The sequence below is a fragment of the Rhopilema esculentum genome, chromosome 21, assembly GCF_057945365.1.
Source record: "Rhopilema esculentum isolate cy_ngs chromosome 21, ASM5794536v1, whole genome shotgun sequence".
NCBI classification, from domain to species: Eukaryota; Metazoa; Cnidaria; class Scyphozoa; order Rhizostomeae; family Rhizostomatidae; genus Rhopilema; species Rhopilema esculentum.
In genome coordinates, this window is record NC_142835.1 from 11,403,898 (window position 1) to 11,422,075 (window position 18,178).

General features: G+C 35.1%; 1 protein-coding gene across 2 annotated transcripts; it reads right to left on the bottom strand.

The window, feature by feature from the left end:
• Positions 1 to 10,626: 10,626 nt before the first annotated feature.
• Positions 10,627 to 17,891, bottom strand: LOC135684833 (neuropeptide FF receptor 2-like). Of its 2 annotated transcripts, none has more exons than XM_065200514.2 (2): positions 17,237 to 17,891; positions 10,627 to 12,714 (listed from the first exon to the last, which is right to left on the bottom strand). In XM_065200514.2, exon 2 carries the CDS (start codon positions 12,519 to 12,521, stop codon positions 11,373 to 11,375), a length of 1,149 nt encoding a protein of 382 aa, XP_065056586.2. In that variant the 5' UTR covers positions 12,522 to 12,714; positions 17,237 to 17,891; the 3' UTR covers positions 10,627 to 11,372. The 2 variants fall into 2 exon arrangements, with proteins under 2 accessions (XP_065056586.2, XP_088971146.1); XM_089115020.1 differs by lacking the exon at positions 17,237 to 17,891 and adding an exon at positions 14,379 to 15,129.
• Between the last annotated feature and the right edge of the window lie 287 nt (positions 17,892 to 18,178).

Genomic DNA, 18,178 nt, shown 5'->3' on the forward strand with positions numbered 1-18,178 from the left:
ATAAACAAAATGGGTGAATGAAGGTAACTTAGAACACCGCTACATAAGAGAAGGAAATCGTTAGAAAATGTATTCAAAATTAGATGAAAATTACATGTGGTGCTAAGGGGAAATGAGGAAATGGGTATGGTTGCCATGGCCCCTGCACTTTCTGTAAGATGGTAAGCATTTGAAAATTCAAACCCATATTTGGTAACCTTTTGGCCCTTCAGTTTTAGAGTTTATTGCTCTGCCCCCAACAGTAAGCTGTGTGCCCAGCATTACTAACGAATTATTTCTGTATGCAGGTCCGTCGAGAGCAGGCTCTTGGCCTTGGGCTTTAAACAACACGAACTTTTGTACAGGAGTAGTTGCGCAGGGGCAAGAGGGACCTTCAGTATTAGCAAAACATCTGGCGGGCCCTTCTTGAGACCCGGCCCCCGAGCATTTACCCTGGCTACCCCCTCTCTTGTAGGTACTGTGTGTAAGAGAGCATTCAAAAGATGTGATGGTTTCAATTTTCAAAGAATTAGTAAAGAATAATGGAATATGCATGAAAAACTATATCTGTCTCTTAATTTCTATTTTGATGCTTGAGGTTTGAGTGCATACCTTTTTAACAGTCCTTCCATTTTGGAGGAAATTTCCAAACAAAAAGGAAATTTGAGATTTTGGTAGAAAAAAGATAGAAGATGACAATTTGAATGCAAAAAGAATGAAAATTTGCAGAAATTGAAGAAAAAGGTCAAAATGTCCTGAATTTTGTTTTTCTATTTATTTTTGCTTGAAAACATCGCTAATGGATCTGTATAAACAGAATCATTGGCGTTGATGTTGTACTTTAACAATAACACCTACCAACTATATCAAAGAAAACTTTGTATGAAAGCGTGATGGCTACGAGTCTACTTTAATGAAAGAGGTTTTAAAAAGAAAATGTAGGAAGCTCTTGATGACAAGGGAAGTGATATCATTGTTTACTGTTTTTTCCAATTAAAAGTCCAAATAAAATACCCCAAATATATATACATTTGGAACTGGGGGCACAGAAGGGAAAGGGTCCGCCGCTTTTCCAAACGAGTGGTCATGTTCCTATTTGGAGCCAACGGAACAGAGGTACCCTTTTTTGCCTTTATGTGCCTTCTACCCACTTTTAAAAAACTTCCTATGACTAAAATCAATATTTTATTTCTGTTTCTGTGTGTTGCTGTGTGACTTGGTTGTGGGCGCAAATTTTGCTGTGTGATTTGGTTGCGGGCGCAGTTTTGTCAAGCAGGCTAGTCGAGCTCTATTTCACGATAGCTTGCTATAGCCAGGCAAGCACTGTGCAACCAATTTTACCATGTTTCTTGCGTTTTAACAGATATGAATGGGAGGAAATCAGAAGAACATGTCTGATTTTAGAGAAGGAAATTTCAAGATAAAGAAGGAGATAAAAAAGAAAAACCTAGTTTTGAAAGTTAGATAATGTTTTTTAACTAAGGCAAACTCGTACATTCGAAGCAGTTTCAGCTGCTTTACAAAATACTCGCAAAGTTAAAGTACATCATCAAGATCAATTACAATCGCTTTTTTAGAATACGTATGCTGTTTGTTCCTTAAAGGAAGTGTGATATTGACGGGCCTTCCTAGCAGAAAGATAGCTGCGTCGCTGTATTCTGCAATTTAAACTGTTGCTTTTTAGCCTAGAGTTCAATTTCAAAACAGTGACCTTGATCGCCAAGCCAAAGCCTTATGTAAATATTTCCTTGCCAATGGCTGTATTTCCAGTCAGCGGCTTTTTGTTTCAACTTTGCGAAAAACGTGGTTGTTCTTATCTGACCAAGTTAAATCAGGTGGCTCTCAGACAAAGGCAAGACTTAATAAACTCTGCCGCTTAGCTACCTAGAAAATGTGAAATTTTGGGGTGAAGGCGGAATCTTCTTCTGTCTTTTTTGTATTCGACCAGATCTTGATGTTTGCACAATGTTTGTAATAAACAGTTCCTTTAAAATAAATCAGAGAAAAGAGAAGGAATTGAAGGTAAAGGATCGACCAACCTGTTGAAGTAATCTAAAAAAATCATTAAAATCTCACATGACCTCGTTTGTATAAAAACCATTTCGAGACTGTCTTTGTTTCGCCTTACTTCCTATTTTTCTATAGAGAATTTGAATTGCTGCTCTTGATATATAACATATTCCTCTCGCTTTATAAGCATGGAAATTGATAATAGCTTCAATTATCCCCTAAGCATTAAAACTAGAGCCTTTTATATTGGAACCATTATGATATTCCAACCTGCAGCTCACGTAGTGACAAGCCACGCATTCGCTGTATCTGAGCTAAAATCCATTCTGATCCTGGAATTCCAAATGGGCTGGGTGTGGCTTCGTTTATAATCGGGTCGTCTGACTATATTCCCGTACTGAAATGAAATCCCGTGACATAGGATCACAAAATCGAAAACTCTTTTTTATGATTTACTGTTGCAAACTAAGATTTTACCTAAGCCTAAGTTGTTCATATTGTGTATTGATGCTTTTTCCGAAGCTTTCGCCATAATGATTGTGAAAATTCCTGAATGAATATTTTGCAACAGCCGTTCTTCCAACTGATCCTCAGCAGTGGCCTCATGTATGTTTTACTTTCTGCAAAAAAAGCATCTAAAATGATCGATATTTCAAAGACGTGTTTCGCTAAAATGATCACAACAAGCCCTAATTGCCCATTATCTTGGTCACAACAGGTGCAATGCATTTTTGACAAAAATCTACAGAGAACACGAGCTGGCTCACTCACACAAGTAATTTTCCCTATTTAAAATTTCTCCTTGAAATTTATAATTTATGTTAGTGTCGTTTTCTCAGGTTTAGTATAAAGAATATTTTGGGAACAATTTGACGAGTGAATCATAAAAAGAAAGAATTGATAGAAAAGAAATGATTCAACTTCTTTCATTCAATCTTCAATTCATTAATCATTTAACTTACTTGTTTATACTTTGATTCATTGATTTATTGATTAATTAATTGATTTATTGATTAATTAATTGATTAATTCATTGATTGATTGATTGATTCATTCATTCATTTTTCATTCATTGATTCATTCATTTTTCATTCATTCATTGATTCATTCATTGATTCATTGATTCATTCATTGATTCATTGATTCATTCATTCATTGATTCATTCATTCATTCATTTTTTCATTTTCATCTATTCACGTATTCACTGACTTATTCATTCATTTTGTCATTCGTTCATTCGTTCATTTTTATATTCATCTACTAATCCTCCTGTGCCATTTTGTTTGCGTAATTCCGCATTGAAGACATACCAGCATCTCTATACTACTATGCGCCTTTAAGATAGCTAACTCGCCTTTTCAATATCCAACTTACGATGGCACGATTGCCATTAATGGTGCTTGAGACAAGTATTTGATTGCTCTCTGTCTTATGAGTCAAAGGCTATTGTCATGTCATTTCTTGTAGCATAATTTATTCAATTTTCTCAGCAGAACAACAATGATAGATCATTTTCTTCTTTAGAACAAGTTAGCTTTCCAAGGAGTGATGGTTTTAGGGACTTCGTGGCCCGGGGCCAAAAAAATCTGCGGGGTCTTTGTTGTTTACAATTTCTATCTTTTTTCTTAGGTGTGGGGCCCCTTTTGCCTACCATAAACGCGGGGCCTGGGGCCATGACTCCCCTGAGCCCCCCTTAAAACTGCTACTGTTTCCAAGGTTTCGTTATTAATAGAACCCTGCTCATTGCAGTTCTTTTCAGCTTCAGTTTGATTAGCACGAAATCAGCTTGTCTTTAATAACCTAGGCTTGCCCACGCTTCTTTCTTTGATGAGATCAATCAGGTTTACTTGAACCCCACAGATAGAAGTTTACTTGTTAAATTACAAAAATCATTATTCTAACGCTATTGTTCCAGCTCAAATTAAAATCGATTCGCCCACAAACCTTTTAAAATTGTTCGAAATGAACTATTCCAGACGTCTTAGAAGTTCGACTATCATTCAAAAACTGCTATTTTCCATGACCTTTTGTTTCTTTGTTTGTCCAGCCAGAAGCTTTTTACATAAAGAAGCTTTCGTGGTGGTTTTTTAAAGTGGTTTTTTGGTAATAAATTTTCTTCGTTAGTTTGGATTTCTTGAATTAAGAGGATTTTTCCCGTCGTTGCAAGAAGTGCATTGCTGTGTTTGTAACAGTATTTCTCGTGGAGAAGAAGCGGAAATTGTTTGTGTTTGTCCCCACAACAGATTGCAGTGAGATTAGTGGATAAGCAACGTCTCTTTAGTATGGTTAGGCGTATGTTTAATTGATAGAATTTTACTGTATTTAAAAAATACACATTAAAAGAGATAAGATTAAGTTACTCAAGCCACAAAGCGAAAATTTTTGATTTTCTCAATGCAGAAAGAGATTTTGATTTCGAGAGGTTGCTAGGCTATATCAATAGTTAACTTCATGGTTTAATTCCAGTATTTGTATTAGGAAAATGGCATTTAGTAACTTTTCTAATAAAAAAATCAAGATAAAAGTCGTTGGCCTGAGCAAAATTAATTAGCCAGTTATCAACTTAATTATCAGGATTGGCATTCCAGCTGACAATCATATCAATGGATTGTTTTCTTTAAAAAAAGAACTGATATCAGGTTGTGATTAAAGTTTCAAAGCGATGTCAACAAGGCTTTTTTCAACATACTGACTAGGGGGCAGCCACCCCTCAAGCCTCAATGACTTTTGTATAAATAGAAGAACAATAGGCTATTGTTCTTCTATTTATACAAACAAAGGCTTACCCCTGCAGCTAATTTCCCCTAGAATAGGCTATGGATGTCAAACCTAAGGAAGAAATTTACTAAGCCTATAAATCTAAGGATTCTACAAGATTCTACTAGCATTCGTGCAGTTTATATACAGTTTCGTTTGTTTAATGCTCAAGTACTAAGAATATTGCCTGATTTGCAAAAGATCGTCTTCCTATACCATAAAAAGAAACTTGCAAAAGTGTTACCTATAACATTAACTCCTACACTAAATGTATTCGTGTTTATTGTATTGCTCCTGTAACACTAACACTACCTGCTTTTGCATATTAGCAACTGACAGTCCACTACCATGTGAGTTATTTGCCACGAACGAAGGAAAAATACCCACACATTCAACGAAGACACATTTTTGCACTTCAATCTACCTCTTCTCTGTTGTGTACTTCGTCACTGTTCTGAGATGCCACTCTAAACTTTTCCAGCCTGTGCTTTCAACTCCTTTCCGTCTTGTGCTAGTTCTAGTTCTGTGCTAGTTTTCAACTTGTGGCAGAAACTCACTAGGACTCAGGCCACTTTTTTCTCATTAAAAGTGATCTCTGGATACATCTAATTTTTCTTCCAGATCTTTTGTGAGCGTCCATAGTTCACCATTGTAGAGAAAGATGCTGGTGTAAAATGTTTCTAGGGTTCTAATCTTGATTTTCAGTCTGATATTACTCTTGAAGTTTGGTCCTTGTTTGATGTATGAGCATGACTGAGCCTTTTCTTCTCTCGATGTCTTCTATCGTGTTTAAAGATGCTACCTAAGTTTTTGTATATCTTTTATTTCTCTTCTTCTTCCATTTTTGCTTCATATTTCTCAGTTCTTAGCTTTTCACATTTAAGGTTCTTTTTCTGACTTTGTCTGGTATTTTCTTCCTTATGTTGCCAACAACATGGGATGCATTCGACCCCGACCCATGTCATCAGCATACAGCTGATCCAAGAACGCCTGCACCAGGGGAGGGGGAAGCTGGGACAGTGGACCCCCTTCTTTTCTCGAAATTGAGCTTTTTCTCCGCTTTGCTATTTTTTGCCCTTTTCTTGGCGCTTTGTCCCCATTGCCCACTTCGAGTGTAAAGTGCTCTGAGCTGCTTAATGGCGATGTTAAATGGTTCTGGCTCTTGCATAGTTTGTAGGTATTATCTGTGCGCTCCTCTTCTTCTTCAGGTGGTATGGTATATGAATGTTCTGCTTTTGTTGTTCTACCTTCAAACTTTAGAGCTTGTGCAAGGTAAAGTGTGAACATGATTGGTGACAATCTTCCAGAGGTTCGCCAATATCTGTTGTGAATTTCACATTGAGAACTTCTTTGCATCTGGTTTTAGCCTTACTTTCACTTTGCATCTACAGTCTCCAGCAAAACAGAAAGCATAAGTTAGACGTTTTCTCAAGCAAATCGCAATACGAGGCTAATATATAATAGAACGATTAACAGAAGCTTCCTGCTTGTTGAGTCTAGTAAACTCCGTGCTATTTTGGAAGGCTTTGCAAAGAAATAAGAGCAATAATTTTTAATTAAGGCTAAAATTCTCAAGTGTTTCCAGTTGATAAAGATTGAAAATTTCTTAACAGTGTAAAAACGTTGACGTATCTTTCTTCTTTGGTTTTAAGACATTGTTGTCTGATCATCGCATTAAGCTTAAAACTCGGTGTTGCAGCTTAGAATTGTCATATTCTTTTTACCAAAGCTGTACAGCTCTATATTCACGGTATGGAGCACTTTATGAGAGACCGGTAAAACAATCGTTTTCAGATTTACGTTGGTATATAACATTAAAATAGTGTGTTAAATTGATCTGGCGTAATTAGTGGCATTATTGGGTAGTGGTAACAGTAATATTTACTTGACATGACAGTAGAAAGAGCAAATGAAATCGGTATTTTTTGACATTTTGTTTAGTCAATCATCATCAAGTATAGTAATTAAAACAAGATGTCCCCTGCTTACATAGCGAGTCGTCTGTAAAGAATTAAAAGTGACATTGCACCCAAACAAGAGTCTTGAGGGACGCAAGAAAAATTTAAGATAATATGAATGCTATTAAATTGAAGATGACCCTGTCATTTGAAGAATGTAGAAACGCATCCTTTTAGAATTCATATGATTCTTCTGTTAAAATTCTCGATCGAAAGCATATTTCATTGACAACTGCGCAAACTAAATGACAGTGTTGATTGAAAACTTTGACAAGAATGTTTCAATTCATGTTTTATTCAAACCCAGCTTAAGCATTAGGATATGTCTTAAAATGTTTGAAGTCATGCTGGCTATTGAGGGTTATTGATGATTTCTTTGCTTTGTTTTGGACACTGAAAACTTTCAGCGGTATCTCTTGAAAGTTTGTTTTCTAGGCTTGAGTCCGCTGCCATGTTATAAAGTCCACTGGCAATACACGTCTCAATAAAACATTAGACGCTGTATCCAGCAACTTTGTTTTATGGTTGCCCTGTCTAGCATTTGTCTTTTATAATGAACGTTGTATAACGGATGCTGTCTAGCAAATTTGTTTTATGGATGTTTTGTCAAGCACCTCTTATTTATAATGGACGTTGTATCTAGCTACTTTGTTTTATGAACGTTGTATCTAGCTTCTCAGTTAGGTACACTGCTCTTTCTGCAATCTTTATTAAAACTTTTTTTGAGAATAAAAAAAACTGAAATGAGCATTTATAAAGGAAAGTCAAGAAATTTTGAATACTTAGATGTACAGAGACATTCATGGAGCCGCCATGCAGCATGTTTACATTACAAAATTTTATATTAGAAATACTGATGGCAGTATAAAGCACCATGTTTTTTCCTCATAAATCGTTGCACGTTTCCCAGTAATTGCACATCCCTCGATTGCTTGTCTTGGTTTCGTTGTAGTTGATTTAGCATTATTGATGGTGATATGATAGATTTTGCGATCTTTCAGAACTGGAAATTGATTGCTTTTCTATCAAGTCATTTGATCGGTGGACTGTTTATGTCTCATAGTCTTCTTCTAAAATGGAAGTTATGCTTACCATCATTTAGATTAACTATTTTATTTTAGCAAAGATTTGCTGCGCTAGTGCTGTTATCTTTTTTAGAGTAACCGTGGTAATCTCGCCAAATCGTCTTCACATTCAAAGAATTAGGACCATGATCCTTGGATTGGGAACATACCGCAAACAAATGAATTCCTAATTTACTTTATTCAGAGCTCAATACAAATATAATCCTAGTGCTAATGGTTTGAGACTTGAAAATCATCCATTTTAAACGACTCAAGTAGTTAACGAGGATCCATGGCAAGTTGGACGACCTTTGATAATTAAGAAAACCAGCATCTGCTTGCTTGCCTAGTACACTTTGAATGAAGACACAAAAAGCATCGCTCCGTTGTGTCCATACTTCCAACATAAAAATGTGGTTATGGTTTCTAGATGACGATGTGCTGGATGTATTTAATAGTTAAAACAATATTTTTTCTAAATTCTCTGACAACAACGCCCATAAACTCAGTAAAACAATAAATTCCTCTTAACGTTCGAAATATGCTTTTTATTGTAGAATCTATAGTTAATTTCTTTGAGGAAATTCAGTAGTGGAAATTTCAAGCACCATGTTGGTCGGCTTAGGATCTTAGGATTTGGTTGCACCTTTGCGGGCGTGATGAATCTTTGACGTACGCCGCCCACCCCGGTAATTACGCAAAATCCTTCTCATTGCTGTTATCGTTGCGTGCTTGTTCTAAATATTCAATAATCTTTCCTTCTTTGAACTAGTTTGTATATGATATAACCTTCTCCGACTGTGCGATGCACCGTGGCAGAGCTTTCTATTAGATCTTTCGACAAAATCAATTTGGAGATGACGTCGTGTTCCAAATAGATGCCGTCACAAAATTAAATTTTTAGGATTGTTTTTCTAGACCACATACCCTGAAATAGTATTATGCAATACATCTAAATGTTTACGAAATGGACCTCTAAACCTCTAAAGATCTACCTTCAGCCTTGAGTACACTTGTTGAATCATGAATCAGAACACAAGCCTGGTTCAAGCATGTATAGAACGACATTCTCGCTCTAAATCAGTCGTTTTCCCAATTAAAGTTACCTCCCCTCTCCCAGTTGATTGCAGAGACACAAAATTGAACTAGAGGGAAGAGGATGATAATTCTTACTACCCTCTGTCGCAGATTGTAGACACTATCTGGGCTAGTTGGTTACCTTTGTCAAAAGCTCCCGTTTAAATATGTTAACTCTCCTTGGTCTGAAACTGGATACAATTTGAGCTAAAATTCCACTTTTACCTGCTAACACCTGAATTGAAATTGAGTTAACTAGTGCAGTTGTAGTTAAGAGGATTGCAAGATTGTCTTCAAAGAGACAGAAAGATTTTTAGCTATGAAGACTCTTAGAACCACGAACTCAATTCGCAAAGCTCTCTTTATGAAAATTCTCAAATTATATTCTGATTTTGCCTTATTTGGGTTGTATGGAGGCTTTTTCTCATTTTTCTGAGAAACTAAGCAAAGAGACACAGAGCCTTGATAAATGGAAAAATGGATTGAAGATGAGACATACTTTGATGGCAATTTGTCTGATGTTTGCAAACACATTAAAATCTCGTATTAGCAGCAAATATGTCTCATTTTTTTTAAACCTCTAATACAACAATGGTCACATTAAGAGTGAATTTCTGTGCAGCAACTTAGAACCGTCCTGTTCTATACATCAAATAGCACATACAGTTTTTCCAGTTTTTCTTCAAATTATGGTTTTCTATTTTTCTTTATTCTTCAGATTGAATCTTACTTGTATGTAACTTGAAATCTTATTTAATAGCTCGTATTGGGTATGTCCCTGCATACATGCGGGTACAAGCTTTCATACACGCTATACATTTATAGAAAAATTCGGTATTGTGATGAAATATTATCATTGTTAAATTCAAAATTAGTTCAATTGCCATGTTGATTCAAATTGTCAGATAAAATTAGAGTTTGAGTTTCACTCAAAATTTCAATCTGCTCTAACCAAGAAAATTTTTCTCTTCCAAAAAAAGGATTTTTAAACGTTAAAATGCACAAAAGTTTTGCAAATACAACTTACAACCTAAATAAGGTACAAACAAAAACTAGTTTCATATCTTCACACTTCGGTCAATGTAGACATCCCCAATAAGTGTTTCGCTCAAAGGGAGTTTTTACTCCCCATTTGCCAACCAAATGAGTGCGCCATCCTTAATTTGCGGACAAGTGTAAAATTTCGCCGTCAAAGCAAACCTAGATGGCATAAAATTTATGGTTTTTGAGATGGGACTTTATAAAGGAATCAACGACCTTGTTCAAAGTTATATTTTACAGTACCTCAGCCTCAGCTTGTTCTTTATGTGTTTTTTTTAACTGTTGACCAATTTGAAGGCTCGTGTTCTTATAGAAAAGAGTGTATATCTTTAAATGAGACATGAAATTGTTTAAAGAAGTAAAGATAACATTTGATACTCAATACTTAGCATCATTAGCTAGTTATTTTAGTTCATTTAATTTGCATTGAAAACAAATAAAAGCTATTTAGAAACCAACAAAGTTACTTTGTATCGATGATTAATGAATTTTTGATGTCCAAAATGCGTTAAAAGGGTCTATAGAACATATTTTTTGTTTTATTGTCATAGGAAGAGAACCAAAAACAAACATCAGATACTTGCAAAGCGAATTTAATGATCTTTATTTTTAAGTTGACTCACTTCATACTACTTAACGGTTATTTTGTAACTACAATAGACTACCGAAGTGATGACGTCACAAAAATTAATTTTTAGAAGGTATTTTTGAATGCATTTTAGTGAATGTATCACAAATTGGTTGAGATATGGCTGCATAAGCAAAGGGCATTTTCCCATTGAACTTCGATGAACCAGGCTTGAATAACAGTAATCCGATGACGAACTTGAACTCCTTTTCTGCCATGTTGGGCATATCTCGCCCAATTTTGAACAAATCTAGCTGATTTTGCAAAATGGGATGTATTTTATGCCGATATTTCAGGTTATGTGGTTGAATGACCTTGAATGACCAATCTTGAGACTTGTCGAGTCTAATCGTTTGGAAACGGTAGCTGAGAAAAAGTGATAAATTGCCGAAAATGCAGTGGAATTCCATGTTATTCAGATAAAAGCTTGGCAGAAAGTTGTGAGGTTCTCACCCAACTCCTGTCACCCAACAAGTCGATATCTTTGACATAAAAAATGAACCGTTTGAGCATTCAGCAATAGGTAGGTGGCATCGATATTAACGTTGTTCAGTGTAATAAAGTCAAAGCTAATAACAAGTTACTTTGTTAATTCTATGATTAATTCATTCATAACTTTTGCAAGGTTTTATGACTTATTTCCCCTGGTTCTGTTTGGCTTGTTCGGTTTGAGCTTAAAAGTAAAATAACTGCCATGGCTAAACCCTTCTTAGCGCAAAGCCTAACAGTGTTCGCTCTTCGAATTCTGAATGTTCAGTAACATGCTCGCCGTACTGAACAACACAGAACAAGATTGCACGTTTCTCGACTTTGTTGTGTGAAAAATTCAATACTTGACTTTGTAACTAGGCTAAGGCTTATGTCTTTGCTGTTGTTTTGGTATCCGTGTTTCGCCGATTCGACTGTTGGTTTGTGGTGTGCTTCTGGTAAGGACTTTTGTTCAGAAGTCCAACTCCAGATTTGTCATGTTCAGTTTTGCGCCATAACCAGGATACAATCTGAGCCAATGCCGATCTGAACTTTTCATCCGAGAAACTGTATATGAGAGGGTTCATCCAAGCATGCACATGAACCAGCGGAGCAAACATGTAGAGGATGAAGAATGTAAAGCGTGCAGAGCGAAAAGAAGTTTTTGTTTTCGATGGGAAATTCAACCACAGAATCAAAGCTTGGTTCGGTGTTGTTGTGATTATGAATACGAGGAAAATGCCTATGAACGTCAGGAAAAGTTTTCTGTACTTTTTGAATGGGTTCACACTTTTACCTCCTCCTGAATGCATTTTCCCAGCCGTTTTCGGTACCCCCTTTAAAGCTGTGTAAACGATGTTAATTGACGATATCAGAATAATCAGTATCGGTATGGGGTATGTTACGCTGAAGCTGACAAGATGGTAGAGCTTCTTGTCGTCGTCTCCGAAGTTCCATGTGTATAAGCACATTGTCTTGCCTTTGCGCAGCACTATGTCTCGTTTCGTTGCGAAGGGAGCATGTATGCTGATAGCAAAAATCCACAATAAAATGGTGACAATAATTGTCTTTCTTATCTTCAAACGGGGTCTAAATGGGTATACAATCGTTATAAAACGATCTACAGCCATAAAACTCATGGTAAACATGGAACAAGTGAGTGAGCTCGGTGACAGTAACATCATCTTGCATAGAAATCTCCCAAAGTGCCACTCGCTGGAGCGGAATCTACTGTGAACCCGAAATATTTGCATCACTGAATACAGCAAATCACTTATGGCCAGATTGACTATCAAGCATTTATACGAGGAGTGTATCTGTAACTTTATGTGGCAGATGATAACCATGATGTTACCAGATATGCTTAGTATTATCGAGATCAACGCAATGTATTTAGAAATGGTATCGACCAGCATTAGCTCATCGTGCAGGTAATTCAGACCCGCCACACCTGTGAATTTTGCAAAAGAACTGTTCGGAGCAACTGTTCTTTGGAATGCCGAATTATTCGTTCCCACACTAGATGACATCAACGCCATTTCAAGCCTTGTTCAATGTCTCTCCGAAAGAACCTTTTTCCAATTAAAGAAGCCTTAGTGTGATATTCCTTGTTAATAGGAAGATAAAGGCATTTCGATGAGATTTTCTTAGCAATGTACGTTTTTCAGCTTTCTTTATCCAATCGGTTCGATCGCACCTTGCAACATTGATCGTTCCAATTTGTGCAATTACCTATAATGTAACCAAAAAAATATGACCATTCTAATTAAAATATATCAAAAGCTAATATATTGATAGTATCTACTACTGGCGGAATCTACTATTGTAACTGTAATATCAAAAGAAAGCTAATGTATTGATAGTATTTACGATTGTAATTGAAATAATAAAAGTTAACATATTGATACGGTATCTACTTGTGTAAGTGAAGCGATAAAAGTCAATATATTGATGGTATCTACTATTTTTTTTTATATATATATATATTCGGTATAAAAACTTACACAACAAATTACCTAAAACAGTACGTACAAACTACTAAACTACATTACAAGGACAGAACCCAGGAGGAGCAATATAACATGACTGCCCCCTGGGATATGACATGTATATAAATATAACTAATAATACTACATATATATAAACTAGATTATAATAATACATACATAGTAAAATACAACATATACATAATCTACTATTTCAATCTCAATATAAAAAAAACCTAGTATATTGATAGTATCTACTATTCTAACTGCCATATTAAATGAAAGCTAATATATTGATAATATCTACCATTGGTGGTATCTCCTATTGTAATTGCAATATTAATATAAAGCTATTATCTTGATAGTATCTACTTTTGTAACTGCAGTATTAAAAGAAAGCTAGTATCTTGATAGTATATACTATTGTAATTGAAATAATGAAAGTTAATATATTGTGGTATCTACTATTGTGATTGTATTATCGAAAGCTAATACATTGACGGTTTCTACTATTGGTGGTATCTTCTATTTTAACTGCAATATTAATAGCTACTGTAATGATGTACCTAATATTGTAATTTTAATTTTTAATTTAAGCCATCACAAAGTTTTCTGAGTAAGCACAAAAAATGTCGAATTTGCCGAGTAACGAAACGGATTCATAACTCTTGGGTGTCACACCCCCCACACACCGCCCCCCCCCCAGTACCGCCCCTGACTGTTTGAAAAGTAAGGTTAAGGCTGCAACCTCGCTGGCGGAAAAAATATTGCAACCTTTGCAAAATTTTAATATTCACAATATCGATCTAGAACCAAGGATTCAATGCACAACGAAGAAACATTTTTTCATGATTATGCTCCATAGGATTATCTGGTTTGATTTTTACATAAATATGGAAAACTTTTAAGCGCAAAAATTGAACACGGTTTTACTATAAGCACCAAAAAAGATCTGCCATGGGCAAAAGTCATTTTTGTTTAGGAATGCTAAAATTTAGAAAAACCAAGGTTTCGAAGCTACGCGTGCAACATCTCTGATTAAATTCAAAACTTCAACTAAATTTTTTTGCTTTAGTATCATATTTTAGATTTTCAACAACTGAATTGGCTACATGCTCGAAAATGGAAGGAATGTAAAGTTGGGGCATTGTTCTCCAAAATCCAATCGCAGAATCTCCCTTAATCCATCCTTTGTGAAGTCAAGCAAGACAGTCAGCTCAATCGTTCCGTAATACAGTCACTCCCAACCCTACCTTCTCCCAATTTAACTATCTAGATTCCCAACCCACGCCCCCTTCTCCAAACCCTTTGGGTCACTTCCTTCTATAACAACCTGTCAGGCTTTGTCAATTCTGCCTGGTTCAGTCGATCTCGGTGCATCCTTATACTTTACAATACTGCAATGAATACCTTGTGTCAGAAACTTGACATCGCAAAAACACCGTCTTAACCTTGCCCGACGCAGAAGCTTGGGTCCAATCCATTTGGCTTGTCTCCCAATGTTTTTTCCCAGACACCTTTATCTCTTCTTTTGCCTTTTCACGCTAGGTCAGAGAAACATCTTCATCTGGTTCTCATTCATCAAATTGGGCACATGCCCCCCTTTCTTCGACCATTCGGCAATTTGTTGAAAAATTCATATTTGTACAGGAAATGGGAAGCTTGCCAATTGGTATTATTCAATGCAAGGGCACCTTTATAAAGCTCAACTGTGTAAAATACAGACTGCGGTCACAATGGGCCAAGAGAAGTTAAATAAAGGCTGAGCTTGACGTATTTGGCACTCAGTTATGATGAGGTAATCGGCAGGTTTGCTGACACATTGCTAAGGAGACTTCTCATGCACTAAAAATCATCCAGCTCGGTTCTTAAGATTCTTAAGATATTTGTCACTCACATCAGTTAAGATATCAGTCCCATTGCGAGTTTCACTGTTCATCACAGAGAATGATTACGGATGATTATGACTATCCAATGTTTGAATACGGATGCTGGCTATTCTCTGATCGACTTATTGAAAGTTAAAGTGACGCTGCAAAAGATACATATTGTTTGCCGTGTCTTTCTGCATTTATAAAACTGCGCATGCGCTTGATGACGTCATAATTTTATTTTAAACCTGTTGTAGGAAAATTTGCAAGCTTTGCCCCCTCCCTTAGGAGTCACTACCCACGACGCCCCTGCGTTGTCATGAGATGATGCACTATATTCAACAGTAATTTGTAGACTGAGTTTTCTTCGAATCTGGTAATGAATTTGCAAAAAAAATTGAAACCATATCCTATAATCTGTTCAAAGTTGTGCTGTCAAACAGCTGGAACTTATGCGTTGAGAAATGGCTGAGGCGCCTTGCTGTTTCAAACCTTAAACTGACGTTAAACCTTGTTTTTGTCGAAACTGTTTGCTGTAGGTGTAGGTATAGGTTTGAAAAGTTGCGGCAGGTAATATAATATAATATAATATAATATAATATAATATAATATAATATAATATAATATAATATAATATAATATAATATAATATAATATAATATAATATAATATAATATAATATAATATAATATAATATAATATAATATAATATAATATAATATAATATAATATAATATAATATAATATAATATAATATAATATAATATAATATAATATAATATAATATAATATAATATAATATAATATAATATAATATAATATAATATAATATAATATAATATAATATAATATAATATAATATAATATAATATAATATAATATAATATAATATAATATAATATAATATAATATAATATAATATAATATAATATAATATAATATAATATAATATAATATAATATAATATAATATAATATAATATAATATAATATAATATAATATAATATAATATAATATAATATAATATAATATAATATAATATAATATAATATAATATAATATAATATAATATAATATAATATAATATAATATAATATAATATAATATAATATAATATAATATAATATAATATAATATAATATAATATAATAAATATAAAGAACAGTCAACTTTTTGGCTAATTTTATATGGTCGGCTGTCCTATGCAGAGACTCACTCTGGCAATGAGATAGCTTGTTACACTTTACTTTAATAATCACAATCCATGTGATTATTAAAGAAATCTGTTTGGGAATCCCTAAGCCCTAACTTGGGAAACCCTAACTTGGTTGGCAATCCCTAGCCTACGACTTTGGAGCAAACGACTCGTTCTTTTTTACGAGATTGTCAACGATATTACCCCTGATTACATAAGATACCCTATTCCACAATTACCACAAGCTATGTATTCCTTTCGTAATGCAGATGTAGGGCAAGAATGACAAGATTCAAGAACAGCTTTTATCCTGACGGTCTCTCTGAATGGAACACACTTGACCCAGAAATCAGGTTATCACCCTCACTACATATTTTTAAAACAAAATTATCGAAACTTATCCGACCCACTCATAAACTAATATATGGTATTCATGATCCAAAAGGTCTAGCTATTCTTACTTAGTTACGGGTAGGACTGAGCAAACCAAGTTGTCATAAACTTAGGCATAACTTTGGAGATACATTCCACCCTTTGTGTCCCGCAAATGATGGGGTAGAGGACAAGGAACATTTCCTGCTGCTCTGTCATTCGTATAACCGGCTTAGATCTGACCTTCTCAATAATAAGAATGCAATATTGCTCCGTCATGGTTTTTCGTTTCTTTCAAATGAAGTTTTACTCTCAAATTCATTTTGTATGGTGATGAGTGATTAACCATTGACACAAATAAGAAGCTATTTCAGGCAACGCTCAAATTCATTCATGCTTCAGAACGCTTTTGAATATTCCATTGCTGCACACTCCTATACATTAGCATCTACTTTTTGTCTGTTTACTCTGTATTCGTAATTAGTTTACCTAGTTTTAGTTATATTTATTTCTATCTTTGTTTAATGTTATGTGTTTTTATGTATCGGCCATGGGGTGGCCATTGTCTTTCGCTCCTCATGGTATCGTCCCCGTAGTGTAGTACAGTAATTAGGGTAGTATAGTCAATGTAAAATTGTATTGTTATTAATTTATATGAAAAAAAGAAAAGAGTTGACTTGATTTTCTACAAAATGCACAAAAGTTAAGTTTTTAAGCAGCATTTTTTTAAGTTTCTATGGTGCAGTTTTTAAAAGTTTCATAAACATAAAAGTTGACGAAAGCTTATCACGATGTTTAAAAAAACAAATTTAGCTTCATGACTTACATACCTTGACGGATGACACCCAAAGCAAAAATTTCAACTGCTGGCACAAATTCAACTGCTGGCACAAATTTCAACTGCTGGCACAAATTTCAACTGCTGGCACAAATTTCAACTGCTGGCACGAATTTCAACTGCTGGCACAAATTCTTTTTTGAAGGAATTTCGAGTCTCCAGAACTACATCTGACAAACACAAATACTCTTGATTTGCAGTGGCTCGCTGTCTTTTATCCTGTGAGCCACCTGTGTTCAGCAATAAACCGGGTTCTACTACTCCCTCTACTGCGAATGATGTGCAGATGTTTTAACCGCACTTTATGCAGATGTTTTCGCTCACTTGTATATGTACTTTGCCTTGATTCCGAGGGACCAACTACACAGAGTCCCTATGGTAATTTTCCTCATTTCTACCCACCCTTTTGTTGTTCATTACGACCTTTCTTCGAACAGGTCTGGTATAGTGGACATGAAAATTTTCAAATATTCAGTACATCCAGAAAACCTTGTTCTCTATTTCTAAATGCTCGGAATGTACGAATATCCTTATGAATGAAATGCGTAAGACAGTTTGAATTTTTCGCTCTCAGATGGTCACGGCTTGCCTAATTAAATGGCAGCTTAGATTATATAATCTTACCAGCATTAAAACTGCATGTTCAGATCCAAAATAACTGTAGAGGCATTCGCATCTGTTCATCAGTTTCAAAATAATTGTTTTTTGGTTTTTTCTTGTTACGTAAGGAGAGGTAGGTGGCTGTTAGATTATCGAGCGGGAGTTTTTCCGATTAGGTCCCAGTGACCGTCATTAAAAGCTCAATATTCTTGTCATTGTAAAACTTGATTAAATTGACTACCTTTAGAGCACCTCAAAGCTTAGAAAGCCTAATCACTTGCCAGGTTGAAGATTTTTGCAAAAGGGCAATAAAAAAGCAAACGGTACAGTTACA